The sequence below is a fragment of the Leuresthes tenuis genome, unplaced genomic scaffold, assembly GCF_036924035.1.
Source record: "Leuresthes tenuis unplaced genomic scaffold, fLeuTen1.0.hap1 SCAF_2, whole genome shotgun sequence".
NCBI classification, from domain to species: Eukaryota; Metazoa; Chordata; class Actinopteri; order Atheriniformes; family Atherinopsidae; genus Leuresthes; species Leuresthes tenuis.
Genome location: NW_027325356.1, coordinates 38,581,456 through 38,608,044, shown reverse-complemented (window position 1 = coordinate 38,608,044; position 26,589 = coordinate 38,581,456). Strand labels below are relative to the sequence as shown.

The window sequence follows — 26,589 nt, the reverse complement described above, 5'->3', positions numbered from 1 at the left end:
TAACTATCAACTCGATGAGTCAGCCCAGGCTTTTTGGTTCTGGGTTTGTGTGTGTTCGTGTAAAAAGATTTGGATTGGCATCAGATGATCAATCACAGTCCTGAAACTGGAGCTGCATATTCTAACAGAAATAACAAATTATAATTCTATTATAATTTGTTATTTCTGTTAGAATATGCAGCTAACTATTATAAGAATTTTAGTAATATAGCAGCCTGTAGGCAGGAAGAAAAGCTGGCAAAAAGAAGTATGTCTGCCATGTGGATGCATACATTTGCAAGCTTATCAGTACCAGAGCCTCCTTTTAATCGCAGCTTTGGTCGATGTGACGATTTTACCACTGTTTATTTTATTGATGTGCTGCAGGTGTACTGGTTCTTGATGCATGAGAGACAGTTTCAGTCTCATTTGTCAGAGTCAGTACTGGCCTGCTATTTTTATGCTTATTTGCTCAATAAAAATAACAAACATGAAGATGGTTCAAACTACTCAGTGGGATTATTGTACTGCAAATGTCTACGTTCATTTTCTGTCATCCTGGCTTAAATGCAAAGAAAAAAAGGGTTTTAGGGATACTTGAATTCATTTTTAGCATATTTTATAAAAATGTTTTGGATATGAATATGAACAAATTGACATGATTTGATGCAAATTGGCTTTTTCTTTGCATCTTCTCTGTGAGAAAGTGGAAATCTTTTAGCAATTATTTAATGTCATTAAATCAGTTTCTGTTTTACATACGCATTCCACTTTGCTGAGATATCCCTGATGAAGATGTATCTCTGTGAAAGCCAAATGATTCAGACAGTCACTGTCTGCTCACCAATGTTTTCTTCATATTTTCTTCCCTTTTTTTTAAAGAGAACTGATGTGTCAGGAAGCGGTACTTTTACATGCATTGATCTCTCATCTTGAAAGATAACTTCCAACCCAATGTTCAAGATAATATGCCACGGTGATACAACTTGGTTAGAAGTGAAACACCTTGGTGGTGCTGAAAACTCAGAGTAAGACCTGAAGTGACCTTCCAAAGTCTCTAATCCTTAGTAAAGGCACCGGAACTCCAGTTATTTCACACTGTTGTGAAATCCTCTCCCAGTTCTGCCCAGGTGGTGGCAAAGTGTTGCCTGACTGTTGGGTACACCTTAACTGATACAAGTTCACCCAGGGAACATTCCCTGAGGGTTCCCTAAAAAGAATTACAAAGCTTAAACTTTAAAGGAGAAAGTTTAGGGAGCACAGCCTAAAAGTTGCAGGCTTTATCGTATTTAGTAGCCTTCAATGAATCCCCATGACACATTAATTCCCAGAGGGTTTCTTGAATGAAAATGAATCTACTTTACATGATAAACAGCATTTAAACCTGTAAAAAAGAATCTGTTGTGCCCCATATGTTCAGTTTCGAAAGTGTAATTCAGTCTTTAAAGTCCAGAATAATTTTACAGAAGTCGCCCTCCATTTCCTCCATTTCTCTTACGTGAGATTTGTGATATTGTTACATTTTATCTGAGGGGCATAAAGGGTTCCCATGTAAAGGAATATAAATTTCTTATGATTTGACAGCCTGTGTGTCCAAATGTTTGTTTTTGATTCAAACAATAAACTAATCTTAGAACTGAAAAAGCAACAATCTCTAAGAATTCTTGTTCATTATTCATCACAATCAGCCTCCAACATGTCAATTCTTTAGATAACTGCTACATATCTTTCTCGGTCTGTATCTTTATTATCTGTCACAGCTGTTTGAAGATCATTAATTAGAGAAGAGGCTAAATGAAGTTCGCGGTCATTGATAATCATTGCTTTCTGAAAGTTCAGTCACAGAAATCTACATCCACCTAGTTCATGGTGATATTGGATCAAATGCAAAATGTCCTCACATTCGTCCCAAATGTCAAGCCACTGCACAAAGAATGGGTCGAGACACCAATCATTCAGGAAACTCTTTGATAAAAAGTACGTTTGACATTTGAGTGTCAACCGTCACAGATTTGACCTCTGTAGGAAATAAACATCTTCTCACTGGACTTTACATGCATTATTATTTCAAACACAGGGCTCTTTTGCCTCTTACAGTTTGTTTTAAATTCTCAGTCAGCTGCCACTGCAGTTCATTTCAACATGTGAATTGTTGTGCACGAGTTGCATTTACAGACATATGTGTTTGCACCTTGATGCCGTGTTGTCTTGTGCTCAGACCAATAGGATTTGAACCACAGAACATGATCATTTTAGAATTTGGATGACAGTTGGATGACAGATGATCATCTCTGATAATCTCTCTAATAGTAATAAATATGTTAATGCTTGGAAATTGTTAGCTAAACCTTTCATAAAGCATCAATGCAGATGTAAATTGCCATATAATTCACTTGTGGGCTTCAGAAGCTTATTGATACTTTATATCTAATTTGAGTCATCTCTATTCGTACTGTAGGCAGCATGAACATGACATGAAACAGTTTATAGCTGTTTAGATGATTTCCTTGATGAGCTGCTTCACAAATGAATTCCCCAGGAATTTACTGTGCCAAGAAATAATCCTCACCAAACCCTGCTGTAAAACAACAGCATGATGCTTCAAGACATTTTTTAAAAGTGAAACCAACATTATATGAGGCTTAATCAGTCAGCTGCACATTTTTTTGCTTTGGGCCAAGCCAATCTTTCTGTTCACAGTGTGGTGAAGTTCTGACCGTCTTTTCATCTAACTCTCTGTAAAAGAGTGCTTTTTTTTTAAAGATTTGAACTGCTGCTTTATAAATCTTGTTGAACAGCAAAAAAAAAAAAGAAAAAAAACAGTATATGATGCCTCAAGCTGTAATCTCATATCGGGCACTCAAATGCTTTCCTTGTAGATGAAACTATAAACTGCTGAGTTGTGTCTGAAGAGATAGCTTGTTGAATCACACAGAGCAGGAGCACAAAGCAGCTGGAGTCAGGATATGCTTTATTTATCCACATCTTTATGTAATTCCTTCACTGTATTTGCTTCACGAGACTCAAAGTCAGACACGTACTGTGAAAAAGTTGTGGGACAAAGCCTGTATTTGAGAAAGGATAGCAGCTACAATAACTACTAACACTAAACAACATATAAACAAGGTAATCTTCCACGTACGTTAAGAAATATACATGTTAATTTTTACACCAAATGCATTACTTACTGCCTGTTACCATCTTCATAGAGCATCTTTCTTTGTGTAGCTTGCACATTATCACACCCATCTCCATCCCTGCTGGTTCTACATTGGCAGTTTGAGAGTCTGTGGGTGGTGCATGGGCTTCATTGTTGTTTACTTCACCTGGGAAGGTGGAGATGAAATCTGTGACAGGTGAGGTTAAGAGGTTTCACTGCTCCTCTCGCCAACCGTCGTTTTAATTTATGTTTTAATTTTGTTCTTTATTTGATCTTTAGTTGCCTTTTTGTGCACATACAAAGTCGCTTTTCTGAACTTTGTGTTAGTTTCCACTTGATTTTGCGGCCTGTGACCCCTGTCATAACAAAGTGCAGAGACATTAATCTCTTTCTGCTTTCCTAGAATGTATGCAGCACTCTGTGGTGCAGTGTGGGAACAACCTGCCACTCAAAGCTGGATGGAGCTGTGGATGGAACCAGCTGTGGAGATGACAAGGTGGGTATTGCATCTCATTGCCATGAAAAGGAATCTGAATGCTTTCGTTGTCTGAAACTGTCAATCCTTTATTTCTGCAGGGTAAGGACTTTGTCTCAAGGGGGTCCTTTCTGTTTGCAGGATCCAAAGCCATGCTTGACTAAGATTCAAGCAAAGAGTCGACCCTTAATAATAATGAATCCTAAGATAAAAAATAAAAACACGTCCACCCCTAACATATGATCATTCACCGTTATCTTTAGATACAGGACTGATTAGGTGAACAGTTGAATTTATATCATAAGTAATAGTGGATCAAATCTGCATATTATTCAGCATCATTTGCATTGTGCTATTAATTTGCAATTAATGGCTTGAAATGCATTTTTAGACAATTAATGTTGCTTTAAGGTTTCTTTTTTTTCTAGGCAAAGGGTTCCCTCTAAAAGTTTTATTCTTTCAGACAAAGTTGCTGATGTCCTGATTTAACACTTAATCATGACACTTATGTCATGATTGATTTACTCAGTGGATGAGAGTTATGGCACCTCTCTCATTCCTCCTGAAAGTCAGCGATTCATCTCATCTCATGAGTACGCTGAATTCCATTTTTTTCAGTTGAGGTGAACTCAGTTTCCTTCAATCTTTTTTTTTTCCTGCAGGGCTGTCGCTCAGAATGGAGCCAGACAACCTCTTTTGTGCGGAGAAGAAATCCAAATCAGAGACTTGCAATGTATTCCGAGTTCAGACAAAATTTTACATGCATTTTTTTCCCCACCAACACATAAAAAGAAGCTGAAACACATAAAGATCATTGGTTACTTCTTCAGTGACATAAACATTCCTGTGTTTTTGCTTGTGGTTTCCTCAGTGGTGTATCAGCGGGCAGTGTGTAGCAGCAGGATATCATCCCGAGCGTGTACATGGTGGCTGGGCGTCATGGAGTGAGTGGTCGGTGTGTTCGAAGACATGTGGAGCTGGTGTCCAGAGTGCCGAAAGAGACTGCGATAACCCGGTGTAAGTCTGATTGTTTTTCATTTGTTTAGGTTGCAAATAGTATGAATTATATACTGTGGAGTCGTGGAATTGAATAAACTCTTTTTGCCTTTTGTAAACGGCATCTAATTTATTCAATTTGGAATAAAAGAAAAAAAAGTACAGGTATTTGTTTATATGAATAAATAATAAAATGACAAATGAGCAGTTTTAATTCACTCATTATCAGTTTTTTAGTTGACGTCTTCTCTGGAGAGACAATTATGCCATCTACAGAGTGGAGCCCAAACAATTTATCAGCGTGACGGATATCATAATCCTGTATTCTGCAGTCTAACTATAACCTGCTATCTTTGCTGGTATATTTGTCATTTAGTTTCTCTAATTTAGGCTCAAATGTTTGGGTTATTTGTTTATGTGAAAATAAACTGAGAATATTAACTGATATGCTATTGATGTGACAACTGATTTCTCAAATATTGATGAGCTGACTGAAAAGACTCCTTGGGCTTAGTATACTACACTTCATCCTCCTACTTGATACTTTGTTGAAAAATGTTCTTTTCATATTAAGAAAAGCATATTTTGAGCAGAGCCCACCATTAATTTACTTGTGCTTTTTGGGTCATGTTTGGAAGCGGGGATACTTGATAATTACTATTTCAGTATGCGGTTATAATGCTGCAGCTTTTGCTAGCCTGCCATCAAGAAAATATAATTACATTCTACTTTTGGTTATAGTTTCCATTCAGAAGTCAACATGGGAACTAATGTAAGTCCTCATAGCTGCTTATGGGTCAAGACTACTTCTTCAGGATTTAGTTGACTAAAAAGCTTATGGGGGCTGCTTGCATTAAGAGAGGACGCAAACCAAATGCCATGCCTACATTTTTCTCCCACACAGAGTTTATAGGCCCCTGGAAAGATTCAGTGCAAGAAATCTGAGTAAAATTCCTATTGAATAACATTAGAGACAGGAAAGTGACTCTGTCACTAAAGGGAGCTGAACAGCTCTTTAACATCTCGGTTCAGGCATGTTGCATCATAGTTATATTTGCTGTAATACAAAGGATATCTATGAATAGACATCTTATTAGTGCATAAGAAGATACATTCCCACCATGTACAGTATGCAGAATTTAATGCCAGTTAGGTTTATAAATTGTAGCAGGTTTGCAGGAAAGCATAATGAGACAGAGCTCTCATTTAGATTTAGTATGCTTTCTGCTCCTCTCTCCACACAGCTACAGTAAGGGAATGATGATTTACTGAGCCTGCAACTCATACCTATGAATGCTGAATGGAAGTCACTATTCCCCACAGGACCCTTAGTCTTGGCTGCCTGTTGCTTGTTAAATTTAACACTGCTCTCAGTCATTCGATCCTAGAAACCATAACAACCAAAGTTCAAACATAGCACAACTGAATTACAGTTGCATCAAAACTGAACAGCTTAGATGTGAATTTATTTCTCCCATGAGTCTTTGCTGTAACCATCATTAAAACTGTGTTCAGTCAAAGCGCCCTTTGGTCGATACTAGGGATGCATCGATTGCAGTTATGTGGCCGATCACTGATCTTTAAAAAGCCTGACCCTGATTTTGGCCAATACCAGCTATTTTTTATAACTAACATTGTCAGGTGTTATGAGGTCAGTCTGACAGCTTACACCTTCAATGTCCCAAACTTATTTTATTGAAAAACATTGAACAATACCCATGAAACAATACAAACTTGTTTTAACTGCACATGGTGTAGTCAGTCAGCCCTCTCTCACGGCAGAGAAAAAGGGACAGTGGCTGATTTTCAGACCTTTGCGGAGGCAAATAGGATCGGTGGATAAAAAAAGAAGATCGAGGATAATATCGGTTTCACATGCAAGTATCGGCTGATCGCCGATCACCCAAAATTAAGGAAATCGGTTGGCTGATCGATCAGTACACCCCAGTCATTACAATAGGCTTACCTTGAACAGCTAATGGCAGAAGGCGACGCTCTTTACAGCAAGCACTCTTCTCTTCATTGTTACATAATATCTTCACTTACTCTGTCCTCAGGTTCAAACCGAAAGACCAAACATCAGTCGTGCTCACCTGGCTGTAGGGTCCAGAGACTGAGGCCGGTCCAGACATTTGACACCACTACCTAGGGAGCATAATGACACAAACAACAGTTACAGCCAAGTGAAATCATTTTAAGTTTGTTTCATTAAAAAAACTAAGAAATATATTCTATACCAGTGGTAATCAAAGAAGTAATCATAAGAGCTTGAATAAGGGCAACTCGACTTCTTTTCGGAAGAAGTAGACTGGAATTCAACTGGACTTCCAAGTAAAAGTCAGGTTGCCCTTATTCAAGCTCTTATAATTACCATGACCTGGATGACTGAGAATCTTCATCAACATAATCAAATAAGACATACATGTTAGTCTGGGTTCCTTTTAAAAGATGCACTGATGAGCTGGAATGTTAAAAGCAGCTGCACATTCAATTTTAGGTCATCCTCTTTGCTCCAGAGATGTCGAGTCTGAAGCTCGCCATCGGCTCTTACACATTAGATGGCAAGTTTTGACTCTCTTTTAAGTTTTCCACTTTTTGCTTTAGAATAATTTCAGAACAGATTTCCCTTGATCTACTCGCAGTCCTCCACAAGATCAAGGCGAAAATAAAAGTAAAAAAAGATTTTGTTGTTGTTTTGTAAAAAATGTAGATATTCTGCTTGCATTCTGGTGCATACTACCTGTGGAAGAGTTATCTGTGATACCGCTGCAGTTTGACTGGCGTCTGCCTGTGCCTGATGTGGTTAACTGAACATAATTCAGAAGGCACAGAGCTGTCTATTTGTGGTTTCACTGTCAATGATACCAGAGTGAAAAACAAGCCATGGGGTTAAGAGAATTGCAATCTGCATGTTTAACAACCTCTTAGATCTGTCTTGTCTTGATGGTCCAGGTGAAACAGATAGCCAACAGGCTAAAGGTTATGGTGGATGAGATCTAGAGGTGTTTTGTGAATGAGACAACATTACAGAAGGACAATCCCTAGTCTTTGATGTCTTTATCCTCTTAATGTTCTCAGGAAAAAAAAAATAAATCAATGAACATTTTTGTCCCCTTCGGGTAATAATGAATTGAATAGATTTCACAGATTAAATGTTTGGTGTGATGCTTGATGGTAAAAATATCAAACTTTGAAAAAGTGATGACATAGCTACATACTTTCATTTAGCATATTATATATAAACCAGACAGTAGAAATGGCTCAGGCAGGTTTACCTTCACAAACTTTGAATATATAATGTATATTCACTGAAACATGTGCTCTTCCAAACCTGGAAAGAAAAGGTTCTGATACAGAGCAGTTTGTCATGCAAGAAACGAGAGCTCCTGTTAAGGCACCTGAATGACTTGAGGAGCAAAACTCAGACCTGATTACACGAAGGTGATGGCAACATCATTCTGTGTTTCTCTGCAACGGGGACTGGAACGAGACTAAATGAGACTAATTCTCACAGAACACTCAAAAAATCTTTTTGCCATTGTGGAGAACAGTGTGATGAATGATGAGGAAAAACATGAAATCAAAAGCTCAAAGGAGTCTGAAAACGTCTTGTTGGTGCTTGTTTTAAATGTCAAAACACTTTTATTGTAATAAACTAATTCAACATAATACAAATATGGACACATACTGCACAAACTCTTAAACCAATATCATGAATAAAAGAGGGGGAAACGGGGCTTAAAGCAGTTAGATAGGGTTGCACAGTTTTTCATCATAGAAATAAAAGCAGTTTTCATATTATTTTATTCTTTGCATGAAAAACTGAGACATAATTATTCAAATGAGCTCAGGCTGGAGAGCTTGTGACAGCGGTTTATTCAGATACTGTACAAGCCATGGCAAAGAATATGGAATCACTACTCTGCGAGGATTTTCACTTAGCTGTTTTCATCTGTAGAAAAAAAGCAAAAAGACATTTTTAGAAGCTGAACATTCTGGCTTGGAAAAACATACCTTAAAAAATCGATGGACATTGTCAATGGTGAATGCCATTTTTTTTATATCAAGTAGATGAAAGAATTATAGAATCACCTTGTAATTAGCATTTCTAGAACGACCCACTTATGTCCTAATATGCAAATTAGTCCTCAGCTTAAAGCTTGTAGAGCTTAACAAGCTCCTGCATCTGGCTGAATGACAGGTAACATGGCTCCAACAAAAGAGCTATCAGTTGAAAAACTCCTTTAAGAATGTAATCCAACACAGAATGTGACAAAAGACTTAAGTTTTTCCCATTGCAAACAGCTAAATAGAGGAAAACAGGGTTACAGTAGGCTGAAGGGAAGCAGTCATGGAATGTTGATGATTGGAGGAAAGTGATAGTGATGAATCACCAATCTGCACTGAACAAGGAGATGATGCTGGAACTTGTGTTGCAGGTCCAATGAAACATGCTGTATAAAGATGACAACCTGAAGAAAACAATCACATTTCTTCTGTCATTGATGATATGGGGTTGATGGCAGGTGTAGCAGGGATCTGGACAAATAGTCAAAAACATGACCTGTTCCTACACTCTTTTTCTTGACCTGTGGGTTAACGAAAGAATGTAGGAACAATTCTTAAGGATGTATGTAGTCTGATCACATTGTTACATGAAGGTCATCTCATATATATGGTATTATATAGATTTATATACTGTAATATGATATTTTTATATTATATGATAATAAAGGATATTTTTTACACTTTTTACGATTGAAACATCTTGGTGTCCCAGGGTGGTCAAACACCCACTCCTGTCTTCATTTTTATCCACACAAATCATAGTTCGTATAACTAGATGAAAATAATGGAGCATGTTTTTGAGAGTTGTGGCTGCAAGGAATTATATCCTTTTTTTCATAAAGGGTACAGCATATCCTATACTAAAAGAGATCTAAAAGAAATCACTGGACCTCCTTTCCTTAGCATTTGGAGAATTTGTGTCATGTCAATTTTGCCCAGGAACCTTCTTAACTACGTGAAATTATCCGGAAGTATCTGATTAGCAGCCAAGATAAGAGCTGTTAGAATTCTCTAATTACAAGGGAAAGGGCCAACAATACTTCCTTAATTATCTCATTTTGACTATAATACACTGGACCGTCCTTTATGAGAGAAAGGAGATAACTCAGTCCCACTTTTTCTTGTGGCCGCAGATTTTATAGTGGCGCTCAATTACATTAATCCAGTCATACTAACTGTAATTCATGATGATAAATATGAGGACAGGACGTTGAGTATGAGCAGCCTGTGACAACACAATATTTTATTTATTTTATTTGTCAGTTATGAACTTTGATCATAAAATAACATTCTACGTTATCTCTAATATGATATGTATGACATACACTTAATATAACAATGCGATAAGATTGCAACAGATGAAGTATCTAAAGCACTTGTTGTAAAAGATTTACTGAACATTTGAAGTTGCAGGGCTGCAAACCCACATCACCGCTTTGTGGTCAGATTCTGATTGCAGCGAGGTCCTTGCGAATGTTTCTGACCATCTTTCCTGAACCCCATTACGTTTTTCACGAGGTGAGGGAAAAGAGCTTAGGAAAAGACAATGTGAGGTCATTTTTTATACTGTTTGACCAAACCCTTTGACCAGCTCTTATCCTGGATGCTGGTCTGATATGTCCAGGTAATTTCAGTCACTTAGGACAGCTCCTACACCACTGATGTCCACATCCAGTCCTCAAGGTCCGTTGTCCTGCAGGATTTAGATGCTTCCCTGCTTCAACACACCAGATTCAGATCAATGCATCATTAGCAGGCTTTTGCAGAACTTAACAATCTTTTGAAGAAATCCATTTAATCTGAATCAGGTGCGTTGAAGCAGGGAAACATCTAAAACCAGCAGGACAGCGGCCCTCGAGGCATTAGATAAGATCAGTGCTACCACCTGTAGCAGTTTTCCCCTCCCAATTATCAATACAATTGTCGCCCACACAGTCCAGCTTCACAAGCTCTTCTGAATCACATTCGTTCAGCACTTAATGTTTTAAAATGCAGTAAGAGAAAGTATTAAGATGCAAGGCAGATCTCAAAAGTTCAGGTGTAAAAAGAATAAAAATAGAGTTGTTGGAGGGTAATGCGGCCACAGATGTGAAATTAAGAGAGATTTTCCAAGTGAAAAAAGAGCACACTTTTTCAAGGTAAAGACAGAGGTGTTGACTAGTTTGGTAATTACTGTGGAATGTCAAGTTTCCAAGAAAACATCCAATTATAAGTCAAAGAATTTCCTTGAAATGTCATTAGAAATTAAATTATTAAACAAGCACATTGACAGCTGCGTGTAGAGTAAAGTAATGTTTTCAAAAAATGCGTTTTTTTCCTTTTAAGCAGTAAATAACCCAGTCCCCTGCTGGAAAAAATGACCAGCTTGAAATTAGTTATAAAGGCTCTGACTGCTAAGAGAACAAACACAAACAAGGTGCACAGGTAAGTTCTACATTAAGTCTATAAGTTCAGATGCTTCTGATATCACTTCGAAAGACAACAGAGGTCTGTTATGTTAGAATAAAGTGGTCAAGCCCAGTCAATTTTTTTTTATTCATTTACTGATTCCATGCGCTCCATTGCTACTTTGATATATTATTTAAAACCAAGTAACAAGTTAAAGCAGTTTAATCAATAACTCACTGACTCAGGAGAACTCAAGGCTTTCATGCCAATATTCACAAAAAAGGAAATCTTTATGTCCAACCACCACGAGACAGCAATGAACAAAGTGACAGCGAAAGAATAGTAAGAATTGTTGTGTAACTTATTTAGTTTCCTCCACATCAGTGAGAATTGGGCTGGTGTAGGATGAAATTACATGAAATGGAAAAAATACTTTTTCTATTCCAAAAGGAAATATTGATATTAAAGGGGAACTCCGTTATTTTTAAACCTAGACCTAGCCCCTCGATAGTCGCCAATAACAACAACATTGCATCTATGAAGTAACAGTGCAATAGTACGCGTTCATTCATTCGTCTTAAAGTATTGGTGAAATAAAGACAGATAATGCCTTATTTAGAGGCTGCATCGTCTAAGCCCCGTTCACTCCGTTATATGGATCTCGAGGAATCTAAATATCTTCCGAAGGACGCCGACTTTCACCAAACTGTTCTCGGTGAGTAGATGAACGTATTTCATGTCAGAAATAAGGTCCAGGTTTAAAAATACCGGAGTTCTCCTTTAATGTTTTCATTATTCATTATAAGCGGTTATTATTCATGGTTATTGCTGCAGGCAGTAGTCCCCCCCTGTTCCATTCTGGGTTGCAGCAGAGCTGAAGAAGCCTCTGGCTGAACACACTCACCATGTTATGTTTAGGGTGGGCAGTATTATCCACTGTGTTCAGCATTCTTCGGGGGGCTCCAGAGCAATCCCCAACACAGAGCCGGCTTTCTTTCAGTGTATTCAGTTAATTTGAGTCTCTGGCTCTTACACTGCTGTCCCATCAGAACACCCTCCACCACATACTTAAGATTAGAAACATCTTGCTGCTAACATTGAAGGACTTAGGTTTTGTTAAGAACAATCTGCTCCGTCCCTTCTTGTAAACACCCTCAATGTTGCAGTTCTCCTTCACAGTGATATGTTCAGGATTACACCTTCTGTTGCTAAAAAGCACTGAAATACTTCTGCCTTTGCCTTTGCATTGATGTCTCTGTCTGCCTTTACAAATAAAAGGTCCGTGACATGGCTCCATGCCTCTAAGCTTATCCGTCAACTGCTATAAAGTTTATTCCACTGTTTGAGCTGACAGCTCTCTTAGTGATGCTAAGTTTCCTGCCAATCAGGCAGGTCTACCAGCTCATTAGCGCCTCTTTATGCGCTCTCTCTTAAAAATAATTAGTGTGTTGTATATTCAATTCAATTCAATTCAATTCAATTCAATTCAATTTTATTTATATAGCGCCAAATTACAACAATTGTCATCTCAAGGCACTTAAATAATATAGTCCAATTCAAGCCAATTGGAATTCAATTAATTTTAATCATAATCCAATTCATTCATATAGAGCCAATTAAAAAAAATAATATCCTAGCTAAGGAAACCAACAGATTGCACCGAAACTTGTCTTCAGTCCAATCTCCCGTCCTGAGCGTGCCTGAGGCGACTGTGGAAAGGAACGACTCCCTTTTATCAGGAAGAAACCTCTGGCAGAACCAGACTCAGGAAGGGTGGCCATCCGCCTCGACCAGCTGGGGGTACCTGTTGGAACAGGGGAAACACAAGTTCATAACCACAATAATGTCACATGTACATAAAAATAAAAAAGTATATGTTTTAAAAATGCAGATTCCATCATTTTTCTGCTACTTAGTCTTTAAAAAAGCCTTTTTTAAGTACGTTTTACAAAGTCATGTTTAGTTGGGAAGTTTTTTGGTTCATATCTGTGAATTGTTCTTTATCTCCTAAATGAACATCCTCAGAAAGTGATAAATCCATTTTTTTCTGATTATATTTTTTGCTGGGGATTGTACATTTGACCGTACATGTATGCCATGTTTAACTGAGACAAGTATGTCCTTGTATTTGTTTTTTGATTCATCCAGACATAATTGGCATGTACCTTTTTATTATTATTATAGTATTTTTAATGTGGACATCATTTGGCAGCCCTGAAATAACTTTCAGAACTTTGACTATCCTACAGTCCAAAGTACAGAGGGAAGTACTGTCTGGGAGAAAGACGGCGGCACAGGATCTGTAACATCACACCTTGTCCCAGTAATCTGCCCTCCTTCAGAGACATCCAGTGTAGTTACTTTAACAGCCTGCCGTACAAGGACAAGTTCTACAAGTGGGAGGCAGTCATCAACAGAGGTGAGCTTTTTTTGCCTTTGTTTGTTTTGGTTTCTGCTTCACAGTTATCAATTTTCCACCTTTTTCCACTTAGTCAACCCCTGTGAGCTGCACTGTCGTCCACTGAATGAAAATTTTTCTGAGAAGATGCGAGACGCAGTCATTGATGGAACACCGTGTTATGAAGGCAATAAAAGCAGAGATATGTGCATCAATGGCATCTGTCAGGTATCAATACTGCACACTCCGCTCTGCATGTTCCAGTCTCCACAGTTTGTGTTACTTCTTCAGTTTCCCGACAACTTCTCTTTTGGAGTTGTTATCGTGCCATTTGTGTGTTTCTGTTCCACTTCATTTCATGTGTTGCTCAGTTATTCACACAGTCCTTGGAGTTAATCCCCATCTTGTTACCTTTGTAGGCTGGTGTTGTACATTTGACATTCTGCCTGACAATAAGCATGTTGATAGAAAAATGTGGTGCTGTTATCTTTTCAGATAGGAGAGAGCACAAGCAGGCTGCTATCACCTTGGGCTGAAATGCCAGCCGCTGATACAGACATGGTTTGTGTACCGAGTGGACAACCGTCACAGACTGTGGGCTCTGACTTTATGACATTTTGTGACATTTTTTGTCAGTCGCAACTATGTTTGTGGTCTTACCTGCCCAGTTGTGTGTAATGGAAGAGCCATTGTTACATTAAAGGCCAAATCAGTACACACACCCCCCCTGTTTTTTAATTTTGAAATGGTCAGCACTCGTGTGATCGAGCAGTTTAACTCAGTCGAGTAATGTTCTTAGATATCATTTTTAGGTACTCACTTTTAAGTTACTTTACACTTATAACTCCACTGTTTTCAGAAAGATTATTTAATTTATGGTGCTTTTTTTATTCGGTAACTTTAGTTACTTATCACTTTGCAACAAACTCAAAATTAGGATATGGTGTTCCAAGTTCAAATATGACTTTACTGATATAAACACCTTGTCCTGGACAGGGTGTACACTGCCCCTTTGCCCAATACCAACTGGGATAAGCACCAGCCACCCTTGTAAAGAAAATTAATGGATTGATGCAGTAAATTATACACAATAATGCAGCTATAATTCTAATTTGATTACATGATAATCCACAATGTTCTGCATAAAAACTTTAAGCATATTCTGCTCCGAATACAATTTTATTTTTATATAAATACATTTTCTTGAATTAACTTTTTGGTGATTATATATTGTGCCTTTATCTGCCTCAGCTCAGAGCAGTGTAGCAGTGGTTGAGAGAAAAATGATACAGTACCACAGAACAATATTCCAGATCACTGCAGATTTCATTTGCCTCACCTGCCATGTGGCCTCAAAGGTATACGAGACAGGCTGTTAGATTTTGTCAGTTTCACTTTAGGTTATGTGCAAAAGAAATGATCTGTTGCAAGGGCTTATTCCTTTGCCTTTCAAGAGGGAAATGATAAGGGCCTTAGGGCACAAATGTCAACCTAGTTCCTGTTATGATGACATGCTTTTGGGCTTTTGTGTGTTGCAGAATATAGGATGTGACTATATGATTGACTCCAGAGCCATTGAGGATCGCTGCGGAGTCTGTAATGGTAACGGCTCCACCTGTACAACTGTGAGGAGAACATTTGAAGAGAGTGAAGGACTTGGTATGTTTACTAATTTCAGTTTAATATTAGGTCTTTTCACAGTAAAATAATCCCTTTATCAAATGCTTTTGTTGCAGCAAAGATGCCAGTCCCCTGCTGAGAAAAATGATAAATTTGAAATTAGTCATAAAGAATCTGATTACTCATCTTAGTAGAGAGCAAACACAAAAAAGGTGCACAGTTCCACACAAAATCTATATGTGACTATATCTATGTGTGGTTTATTACTCGTTTTAGTTTAGCTGTATATGGTGCAGGTGTTTTTTTTTTAATGAAATAGCACTAAAGTATGTTTAGCCGTTTCTGTTTTTGAATGTCATTGTTTTGATTATATATGATGTAATTTATTACAGAAAAAAAAACTGGGATTTTCAGATGTGAATTCCAACTTAAACATCTTTTAAAGTTTATACAAAACAGCTTTTTTTTCTCACTTTTTCTTGACGGCCTCAACTGTCTCCTCTGTTTTCTTCACAGTTTGTTCATTGTACATCAGGATGCCTTCCATTTCTGTTTCACCTGGCTCATATGTTATATCTTTTAGGCTATGTAGACATTGGATTGATCCCAGTGGGAGCCTGGGACATCCTGATAGAGGAGGTGGCTGAAGCTGGGAATTTCTTGGCGCTACGAAGCGACAACCCCAACAAGTATTTTCTGAATGGAGGCTGGACAATCCAGTGGAATGGAGAATACAAGGCAGCTGGAGCAGTATTCACCTATGAGAGGACAGGACAACTGGAAAACCTGACTTCTCCTGGACCCACAATGGAACCGCTGTGGATTCAGGTATGACGGAGAAGGTGTTTTGAAAACATTTATTCCTTCGTGATGCCTGTCATTGCTGAACTGAAAGTGAATTTCTGTAAATATAAAGGCGTAATCATAAAGAAAAGGCAAAAACAAGCAAAAACGTGAATATGTGGAAGGAATGTGCTGCAAAGACAAAGTGACGTATAAAAATCTAAACAGATTTCCAAAAGGCATAAAGCTATTTTCATCTTTAACAGTAGCAGCCCTTTGACAAGTATAAGCTTTTGCTTGAAAAAGACTTGTGGCTGCCTGGCACACACTGCCACCTTTAAATCTGTTGCATATGTGGTTTTTTTTGTTTGTTTTTTTGCAATTATGTTGAAGTCAGGATACCAGGAGAGCCGTGGCAAAAACTGTCTGTTGTGAATTTCTTGGTGTTCTGTTACTGTGCTGTACAAGCCTTTGTCTTTTATCTTCAGCTTCAGATGCTGTAGTTTCCTTCCAGAACATGGTAGTCTTTAAATAACTGCATCATACCACAAGACATGTTTCCAAAATGCATACGGCTCTTTTAAATATTCATTTACAAACTTTAAACCCTGAATTTTATCGTGAGGTTGCATGGTTTCTTTTCCTTCATGCTCCCATGAATGTCAGAATTATGCAGCAGAACAGTGCACGCCTGCTTCAGACTTCTGCTAAATCCCGCCAATGCTCTTTTTCAGTCAAGCAAGGGTTTTAATTTGCCTTTCTGCCAATAATAGTGTACAAGCAGTTCTCTCTGAAAGTTCTCGGTCTTCAAGACCTCAAATTAACTGCCACTGTTCTTATTAACTGCTACTTCTTAATTACATTACAAGCTGAGTAAATGTCAACCTGAAAATGCTTTGCTATCGTCTTCTACTCTAGGAGCTGCTGATTAAAGACTTGAGGAGTCAGAGTGCTAAAGCTTTGAATTATGCGTCACCTGGGCGTTATCTGTGAGCTCAAAGAATGGAGTAGCTGTTTTCTGATTTGTACTTGCAAAATGCAATTTGTTCTTGTTTGGGCTGTGTGGCCAGCTAGTCCCTTTTGGTTAGGGTCATTTTAAGATGTCATATCATCAGATTGACAGCCTGTCAAACCCAAACCTCAGGGCAGCACCTATTCTGCAAGCTTGTGTAGTTATTATAATCCACCTTCCTGACACTGAAACAAGACCTGTGACGAAATGTGTTGGAGAAATACACAAAATGTCAATAAGGTTACACATTAAAACAGAAAGAGAAATCTCAGCCCATTACTCCGTGGCATGCATAACGGCATTATTGATCTCTCTCAATGTCTTCTTCTGGTATTTTAGCAAACAACAAACAGTAAATTAGCAAGAGGATGTCTTTTTTTGTTACAGCTTCTTTTTCAGGAGACCAATCCAGGAGTGCGGTATGAGTACACCATCAGTCAAAACGTTTCAGAAGGCAGCGGCATCCTGACAGCACTTTTCTTTTGGAAATATGGCTCATGGACTGAATGCAGTGTTACCTGTGGAGCAGGTAAGAGAAACAGTCAGGCTGATAGGCCTCATGTTCTTAAGTTGTTTGCACATCACAGAATCTCAGAAGTGAGACTGTGACTATATTCAGAGTAGCCCATGGCCTGAGTTGTGTTTTCATTGGGAAGTCTTTACTGATGCACACTAAGTCCTATTTTTATGGCAACTAAAATGAAAACCATCATATGATACAGCTGCACTCTGCAAGGATGGAGATTTGCAACATCATGGGAGTTTCACCAAAATGAGATCAAGATTTTGGTCTTTTTGTGAAAACCAGTTGATGTTATATCACATATGACATAAATACGGTAGTTTTGTGATAGAAATGCACTTGAATTATAATCAAAATATTATACAGACAAGGGTCAAATTAAAGGAAAACCTAACAAGTGTCCCAGTAAGATGTTTGGTTGTCAAGCACTGCTGACTATCCGTAACTCCCCTGGAAGGATGTAAAACCATTCTTCCGAAAGACCATTCATTTGTTATTGTGTACCGTTCTATCTGTGTACACCACGCATGGACTCTCCTGCTTGTTGGCAATATGATGGATGACTCATTTGACTGTATAATTTCCCACATCACTGTAGACCGTTACTAATGGCTTTAGCACCACTGACTCCCCAAAAGTACATTCAGCTTTGTAATGAGGAGTTAATGCACTGCAGGCACAGTACAGCAATGTTTCTCAACGTGTGGCTGTTGATGTGCTGGTCTTACAGTCAGATCACATCCTGACCTGACATTCTCAGCCCTCTGAAGAAGAGTTCCTTCTCCGTTTTGCCTTACAGATTGATGTAATGCGCTAACATCAATGTCATCTAATTAGTATCAGTTAGAATAAGTTGCCATAGCTTTCCCGTAGCTCAAAATGAGATATCCCTTTAGTCCCTGCTTCCAGTGCAACAGTAGTTAGTTAAGTTGAGCACTCTATGTGACTAAAGCGCTTCCTTTTTCTTACATACCACAGAGCAAAAGTGAGTTATAACTGCTGAAGTTAACTTTAAAGTGCAAATGTGTTGAAACATGTTAGCTTATTGTTTAGTTTCCTATTTCCTACTTATTTTCCTGTAATTTACTATCTCCACAGCTAAGGTTGAATCCTTGAACTGTCTTATATAAATCTCTATAATAATGCTTGACTGACAATGTTGGATGAAAAGATCTTTACAGACATGGGGGAAAAGCATTTTCTTTCATCTCATCTTTCAGGTTTTATGATCAGGACACTGAAGAAAAAAATGTTTTTTACCATGTCTTAAACATAGGTAAATTCAACCTCAGATGAACTGATGAACAGATGCAACTTTGTAAACCTAAGCTGTGCTGCCATGTTCTTTTAGAGATTGTAGGCTTTGATATTTAACATGCTAAGTGAAACCTGTTTTAGCTGAGTTTTTAGCAGGGATTTCAGCTTTGCACAGTCGGACATTGAGGTAAACTTGCTTGGACATCCACTCATGGGAGGACTTGTTAGCTGGCTTGAATATTTTCCACTTGTGGATAATCTTTCTCACTGTAGAATCATTGACTCCAAATGGTTTGGAAATGGCCTTATAAGCCTTCCCAGATGCACGGGCAGCAACAAATGCTTGTATAAGATAATTGATGACGTCTTTCCTTCTTGGCATTACGTTAGCACACACCTGAATGCAGCAAACTTCTGGAGGTGCACACCTGCGGAGGATCAATAATTCAAGTGGATTTGATTAGCTACTTACCCTGCTAATTCCCTAAGTGAACAAGAAATTAGTTTTTTACACATTCTGCTTCTACATTTTGGCTTAGTTCTTGTTAAATAAACAATGTAATATGTCTTGAGTTGTTGTTCGCCTGAGGTTATAGTAATTATATTTTAAAATGAAAAGGACGACTGATATGTAAAACCTTAGAGCTGAAAGACTTTGAACTTTGTTTTTCACATGGCTGTATCTTTCGTACATTGGTTGGTTTACCTCCTTGACCTACCCTGCAGTCAGAAATGCACAAAAAACTTTAAAAATTGTATGCTATTCATTCATTGAGGAGTTTAGTGTAGATGAAAGTTTCTCAAATGCCCATTTATTCTTGCACATGCACCCTGACCTTCACTTCTGTATATTAATAGTTTTCAAGTACATCATAGCACTGCAGCCACTCCTTTAGTTTCTCATGATTTTGCTGAGACTTGATGTAGAGGAGTCTACCATTATGTTGTGGAGTAAATCATATTTTAGAAATGACATTGCATCCTTCTAAGTGTCTTGATTTTTGGGTTCTGTGACATTCAAGGATCCAAATCTTGTTTTATTAAAAGGAGTTCATGCCGCTTGACTGTCTTTACGGTGTTATTGTTTATTTTTAAGTCGGATCTTTTTAGTCAGCAGAAAAACTGGAGCACAAACTTTACAGTTATTCTCCCTGCAAGCCAGTTTTTGGAGAAAAATAATGAAATATATAAAATTCCAGAAGGGACCGAAACCACCAATGCAGCAGACACATCTGGGTCAGTGACTTGAATTAGCTGCGGTGAAACCTAACCGATGGCTGGCGGCATGCACCTGTCACACAGCTTGGCCATGCACTTTAAGTATATTAAATGGAATGAATTACTGAATTTGAAAAAACATTCAACCTCTGGGAAGTCATAATGGAAGCAGAAATTAGCTCCAAAACCATTTTTCGGCACCTTGCCTTAAACATGCTTATTTTGCTGGGAAGTTGGGCATTTTAACAGTCTATGGGTCTATGGGAAGAGACCACCTTTAACAGCCTCGAGCAGCTATTCGAGGAACTTTCAAGTTGGGTTCAGATCTCCCCAACCTAGGTTTCCACTTGGTTTGTGTTATCTTAGTTCTCAAAGCTTTTATACCTCTACAGCCCTCATGGACAGATGAATTTGACCTTTTGGCTGTGTGGGGATCGAGATTAAAGCTCACAGCAGGCTGTGCCTTCTCAGTAATGGCTGCAAACCTCTGAGGTAGTTTACCACCACCACCCCCCCATGAGGAGACAACTTTTCTCCCCTTTACTTTGAAACCTGATGGAGAGTTTGTCCTTTTTTTCTGCTCCTTGTTGTTTTATCCTTGATATTCTTTTATGTTTTATTCATTTATTGAAATGCAGGCATAAACAAGCTGACTCGATTTGGCCCCTCTTCTGTTTCTGAAAACCTAAACAAACGTGAGACTGAGAGGTGTAGTCTTAGAATTACATAGAGGTGTGAATGAAAAGGAATAATTATGCAGCCAGAGTATTTGTAATTAATCTGTAATGAAAAGAATGAGACAGCATTAAATATACACTAAAATGTAATGATTTAAACAGTTGGATTGTATTTTTCAGCTTCCAACAAATCTTTTTTTATATTCACCACATCCTTTGCACGTTACAAAAATTAGCTTCACTGATGAGACGTATTTAGGGTTTCTTTTGTAGCACTTTCATTTTGTTTTTTGTTTAAAGAACCCTACATTTTCTTTAAGAACAACAACATAATCAGGTTGAACAAGCCATATTTCATTGGTACAGTATCTTTAATAAAACATTGATAAGCTTTTATGACATTAGCTGATTTGTTTTTGGTTTTCTCTGATCTAAAGAAAGAGCTGATTCTCAGATTGGTCTGGTGGATCTTCTAGCTCAATTCTTCATTCTTCTGAGAATGAATGGATTTCAATGAAAGGTTTTGTTCTGACGGATATATTTTAGGACATGTCCAAAGACTGAACAACAAACCCATTTTGAAAGCTGTATTCCATTGGATAGAAAACTATTCAGGACTCTGTTTTCAAAGCACTTTCAAGGACAACAACTTTTGCAATTCAGCCATGTCAAATCTGATCATGTCATATTTTACAAAGGCAACAAGCTGCACAAAGTGTACTGGAATCTTTGATTTTGACTTTGTTGCTCCTGTCACCCTGCTGTGTATTATTGTACATAGAATAACAGAATTTATCCAATAGTATTAATTCCATGTCCCTCTCACCACCGCAGGGAGTTTAATTTAATCAAGCTGCACAGAAACAGAAACCTATGCTGTGTATTAATTCATGTTCCCTCAGAGTAAGAAATATCAGGATTCGTTTCTCTCTTAGGTGACTTTTGCACTACCTAAGTTGTAACCTTAATTATAATAGTATATTAAGTATATTGTAATGTTATTATGAGATTATTTCATCAGTATCATATTTAATGTGGTTTTACATAATACTGCTCATAATGTACTCTCACAGCCTGTGTCCCATTTGTTTAAGGATTATCCTAAACCTTTTTCATGCCATAGTGGCTCGTGCAGTAAAATAAATTAATTTGTGCGTTAATTAGGACCCAAAAGCACATGTAAAACTCTTTTGTGAGTGATGTTTTAATTTTGAGGCCTCAGAGAGTTGACTCGGATGTTAATCTCGCTATGAAGTTGTTTGCACCCCAGGCTTTTCTGGTAAATTTTACAGTACTTTTTGTCTTTATCTTGCCATCTATGGCTATATGAAAAAAAATGTTTCCTTTTCCTCTCCCTTCCTTGCCATGCAGAATGTGGGAGTATGGTTTAGATCTGTATCTACTTCCTGATAAACATCTGGGTATGTTGGCGGAAATATTTTTTGTGTGGCCTGTCTAGTCTGAGTGGGTCTCAGAAATTTGGAGGGGAAGTTTATCCCTGCAAATGTCATAATGACAGCAGATGTTTTCATAGTAGCATTGGAGAGTTGTTTGTGATAATGGAGCATCACAGCAGCAGCACTGACAGAGTGAGAAGTCCCTGTAGAAAAGAGACCAGCCTTTGTGGGCATATTTCCTGTGAGCATAATAAATTGCACGAGTTCAAACAAGCGGAGTATGTATTTTCAAACCTAATTTGTGATACTCTTTTTTGTTGCCATTTTTATTATTACTGCAGAGAAAATAGCTTTTCCTTACGTGAGTTGAGGATTTTTTTTTTCTTACCGCAAGGCAAGCGCCCTCGCAAAACTGAGTGTCCCCATTTAACCCAGGCTCAGAATGCATCAGACCAAAATGTCTACCACAGGGCAAGATCACAGAACATAATCTGTTTTGTATATGTAGCCAAAAACACCACCAAAAAAAAAAAACACCACCAGGGGTGTTTTCCAATATTCCCACCTTTTTTCTCTTTCTTACCTTTTAAGGATCAAGTCTCCATCTGGCTTCTAATCTAAGGTAGCTGTCTTGACCTCTAAGAGATGTTTGTGAAGATGTAAATTAACTATCAGACATTGCATTGTGACCCTGAGCAGGTTTGGAACTGGGGAGGTGGGGGGGGGGGTTCTGCTTCAACAGAGGGAAAGTTCCCTCAGGACGATGAAAGGAATGATGGTGAGGAGGGAGTCTGAAATAAACCTGTCGCTGCCTTAGGGGAAGAGTCCTTAGATGTACTGCTGTGTGTAATACTGTTTGAAACCTCCATGTTACTCTCAGGTGTGATAGTTACTGAAATATGTTACTGGCCAAGTAGCCGTACATTAAGATTATTCTTTTTCACCTCAGCAAAGTTGTGTGATCAGGGATGTTTGTCTATCAGATTGATTTTGCTAGAAATATCAGGCGAAATTTCATGTAACCTGTTGTATTTTTTCTTTTGGAAGGGTAAAGGAAGGGAAAGAAGGACATTTTAGTTTGAGTTTTGTTTACTTCAGTTAACAGGATTACACAGAGTTAACAAGCAAAATGTGCATTAAATTGCCCTTAAGTAATATAATGTAACAGTCGGCTGGTTTCTTGTTTTTACAACATGTTACTTACATAAGTTCTTGTGGCTCTTTAATTGCTGATTGTGACACAAAAGTGACCTATTAGGAGTCATAAAGGTATTTTGCTCTTTTGTCTCGTATTCCAGGTGTTCAGAGGCAGATTGTTCACTGTGTGGAAAAGACAACTGGGATAGCTGATGAGCACTTTTGTGACCCCTTCACCCGACCTGACGATAACCAAACCAGCTGTAACAAGGATCCATGTCCAGCCATGTGAGTCTGCTTTCCAGACATTATTTACCAAACCACCCCAGCATTTTTCACAGACACATATTCAAAGAGACACTTGGTTTTTGTCCCTTCCAGAGTCAAATGCCTTATACGTTTCAGTGTGAATGCAAGCAAACAAGCTAAAACACCAAATCCAAAGTTATATAACTGCTGGGGTCACTCTATTTTTGTTGCAGAATTGTCAGTGTTATGGAGATTTTAAGAAGAAGAGTGACACACTTTGCTGTTTCTTTCAACTGTTTTTCACACTCCTTAAAGCAGATCATGGTTATTTTGAAAGCATAACATTCTCACATCAGACTCAGGTTATTTTTTTTATTGAAGAGAGGACACAGCTGCCAGGTTGCTGAGATCAAAGAGCCGCCACTCGTGAGATCATTTTCCTTTACTTCAAAGTGTAGCATGTTAACTTGTGGTGGAATCAGTACTCAAAAACTCAATTTCCTCTTGGAACTTAAATTCTCGGCATGTGAATCAGCACCACTTCAGTTGTTATGGATGCTATAAGTTCACCAACAGAAATAATATTGAAACACTGTCCACCTTGTCTTTGGATGTCATAATTAAAAACAAAAAGAGCATATTTGTGTCGTTGAAAGTTCTTCACATGATTTGTAAATAATCTGGCATGATTGTTTTTGATGTCATGAGTAGTACCAACAGCCTGTGACTCCACAAGGATGAAAGTTTCATGTAGAAGCCTCACAATGGAAGTTTTCACATTTCTTTTAAAGTTTGTAAAGTTTTATCTTTTAAGCATATTTTTCATTTTTGTTTGCGGAGGTGATCAGTTGGAGTCAAGGACAGTTCGCTTTTAGACACAGGAAGTCACTGCGTGCACACTTTTATATGCAAGTGTCCAAGCAAAACCTCATCACCAACAATGTGTCTTTACTGGAGGATCAGATCATTTCCACAGTTAGAAATCAGCAGTGCAGTTAGTAACAGATTTTTTGTTTAGTTTTTGTGTGGTGGGTAATAAGTAGCTGCACAGTTTATTTAGCTGTAAACTAAGAATTGTGAGACTGCTTTGCCAAAATTGTGTGGCCCTGTCATGGACTGGTGACCTGTCCAGGGTGTTCCCTGCCTCTCTCCTAATGACAGCTTGTATAGGCTTCTGCCCCCCAGCGACCCTGAGTTGGATTAATCAGGTATAGAAAATGGATGGGTGGATGCTTTGCCAAAGTTGAGCATTAAGTTTATTCTTTCAAATGGTTGTTGTTTAGTTTTTGACATGAACCTTTCAATAGAGCAGAGCTTTGAAAGAAATGTATTACTAATGTATGCTACCTCAGTGGAGGAGAAACCTTTTTGGACGAGATCTGAATCTGTTCCACTATCTTTTTCCATTACTGCCATACACAATGACCATCATGATAGTAGTGTCTTTGTGTTGTTTTATTTCTTTCTTTTTTTTTCCTGGGATCAATTTACTCTATCATCAACCAACTAGGATTTGAGGTAATATCTTTGAATGAGCAAAACTGGAGACATTTTTATTGACCAGCAATTTCGTTAATACCCCAAAGGAACAGGATGGTAATTTTATGTAGAAGACAATAAAATCATACTCAGTGAACCTTTATAACAGCTACATTTGTGAGACATCTACATTTGCGCAGATGTATTACACTGGCATTTTTCATCTCAGGCGTACAATTACATTGGAAATCTTTGAATCTTTTGTGTCTCTGTGTGCAGATGGTGGGTTGGAGATTGGCAGAAATGCTCAGCAAGCTGCGGGAGCTTGGGCCTAGCTAGAAGGACGGTTCTGTGCATCCAGGCCATGAGTACAGAGGAGCAGAAAGCTCTGGAGCCCAGTGAGTGTGAGCTCAACCCCAAGCCTGAGTCCATATCCTCCTGCAACACTCACATCCCCTGTCCAGCTAACTGGACCACTGGCAGCTGGTCAGTGGTGAGTATTGTTTGTCTGTTATTATTCTGCCTCAAAAGGAAATGAGAATGAAAACTGTGCTGCATGGAACCAGAAATAATCAAAGCTATTTTAACATTTTTGTGAAAAGGAGTGTCTTTGTTTTGATCTCCAAATTTCATTTGCATTACATTTCTTCATTTTCGGAGCATGTGTCACATTTTCAAAATTGCCTTTCAAAAATACAGGAATATATTGATTGTCGGTCCACACGATTCACTTGTTACCCTCTGTTATATTCACAGATTATTTGTGATACTGCTGAGTGCTTTTTGTTTGCGTGTTACATCAGTTCTTCAGGGCTTTGACCACAACAGTTACCACAGAGGTCACATGTCCATGTTTTTCCAGACTTGGCTGCATGTTAAAATAGAATGTTGATCTTGAGGACAGCTTCAAAATGAATTGTCAAAAAATGTCAAAAAATATTTTACAAGATTTACAACCTACAATATGAAAATGTTGGGAGTAGAGACAGTGATTGATGTACTTAACTAGACCTTTGGAAATGTGGACCATCTTGTTTGGCAGATGGTTGATATTCTGCACAGCTTTTAATCTTTGCCAGGTTCTACAATGCATAGTGTTATCCCTTCATGCACCTGTGGTGGGAGAGTTCCCATGAGGGCAGCTTGAGTCTCAATATTTCATAAAAAAAGACTCTTCACCGTGTGGAAGGACCAGAGATCAAACTCTATTAGTGAATAACCACCTCGACCACCTGAGTTGTTGCTGCTGCTAATCAGAAAATATTTACAAGTAGATATGCCTGGATAGCTGTTAATTTTTCTGTTAATAGTTCTGTATGGTCTCAGTGACTAACGCATAATTTTCTTCAAAACGGTATGATCTTATTTTTGTAAATTACAGTCCCAACTAGAGTAAAAAGGACAATTAAAATGCACATATTTTTGGGGGGAAGACGTCCATGTAAATGACAGATTAATGCTGTCTGGTTAAGCTTAGTGTCCTCTGGTTCACAGTCAGATCCATCTCTGGCTTGTCAGGTTTGGTTTTTAAAAAAAAACTATTTAGACTGCAGCTAAAGATTATATTCCTATTGGATTTATCTGCTGCTTATTTTCTTGATTGAGAATTCTTACAAACCAAGCAGTATTCATCATTAGTAAAAATATGTGATACCAGTTCTTTAGTCAGTTGCCTAAATAGTTCATCATCTTAAAAAGAAGAGGACATAATATTTGTCAATCTTATCAGCCTGTATATGACTTCCAGAAGGAGATGAGGTCTTTTGTGTTTTT

At 38.1% G+C, this 26,589-nt stretch overlaps 2 protein-coding genes across 2 annotated transcripts in view; one reads left to right on the top strand and one right to left on the bottom strand.

The window, feature by feature from the left end:
- tdp1 (tyrosyl-DNA phosphodiesterase 1) overlaps positions 1 to 26,589 on the bottom strand; it is a 330,936-nt gene that overhangs the window by 227,854 nt on the left and 76,493 nt on the right. The window lies entirely within an intron of this gene.
- LOC140302211 (A disintegrin and metalloproteinase with thrombospondin motifs 7) overlaps positions 1 to 26,589 on the top strand; it is a 116,235-nt gene that overhangs the window by 57,854 nt on the left and 31,792 nt on the right. The window contains exons 10-18 of the mRNA XM_072381026.1: positions 3,543 to 3,635; positions 4,486 to 4,631; positions 13,316 to 13,485; positions 13,559 to 13,692; positions 15,003 to 15,123; positions 15,668 to 15,912; positions 17,267 to 17,408; positions 23,250 to 23,376; positions 25,096 to 25,309. Of these exons, the coding sequence (XP_072237127.1) occupies positions 3,543 to 3,635; positions 4,486 to 4,631; positions 13,316 to 13,485; positions 13,559 to 13,692; positions 15,003 to 15,123; positions 15,668 to 15,912; positions 17,267 to 17,408; positions 23,250 to 23,376; positions 25,096 to 25,309 (1,392 nt within the window). The remainder of the gene's footprint in view (positions 1 to 3,542; positions 3,636 to 4,485; positions 4,632 to 13,315; positions 13,486 to 13,558; positions 13,693 to 15,002; positions 15,124 to 15,667; positions 15,913 to 17,266; positions 17,409 to 23,249; positions 23,377 to 25,095; positions 25,310 to 26,589) is intronic.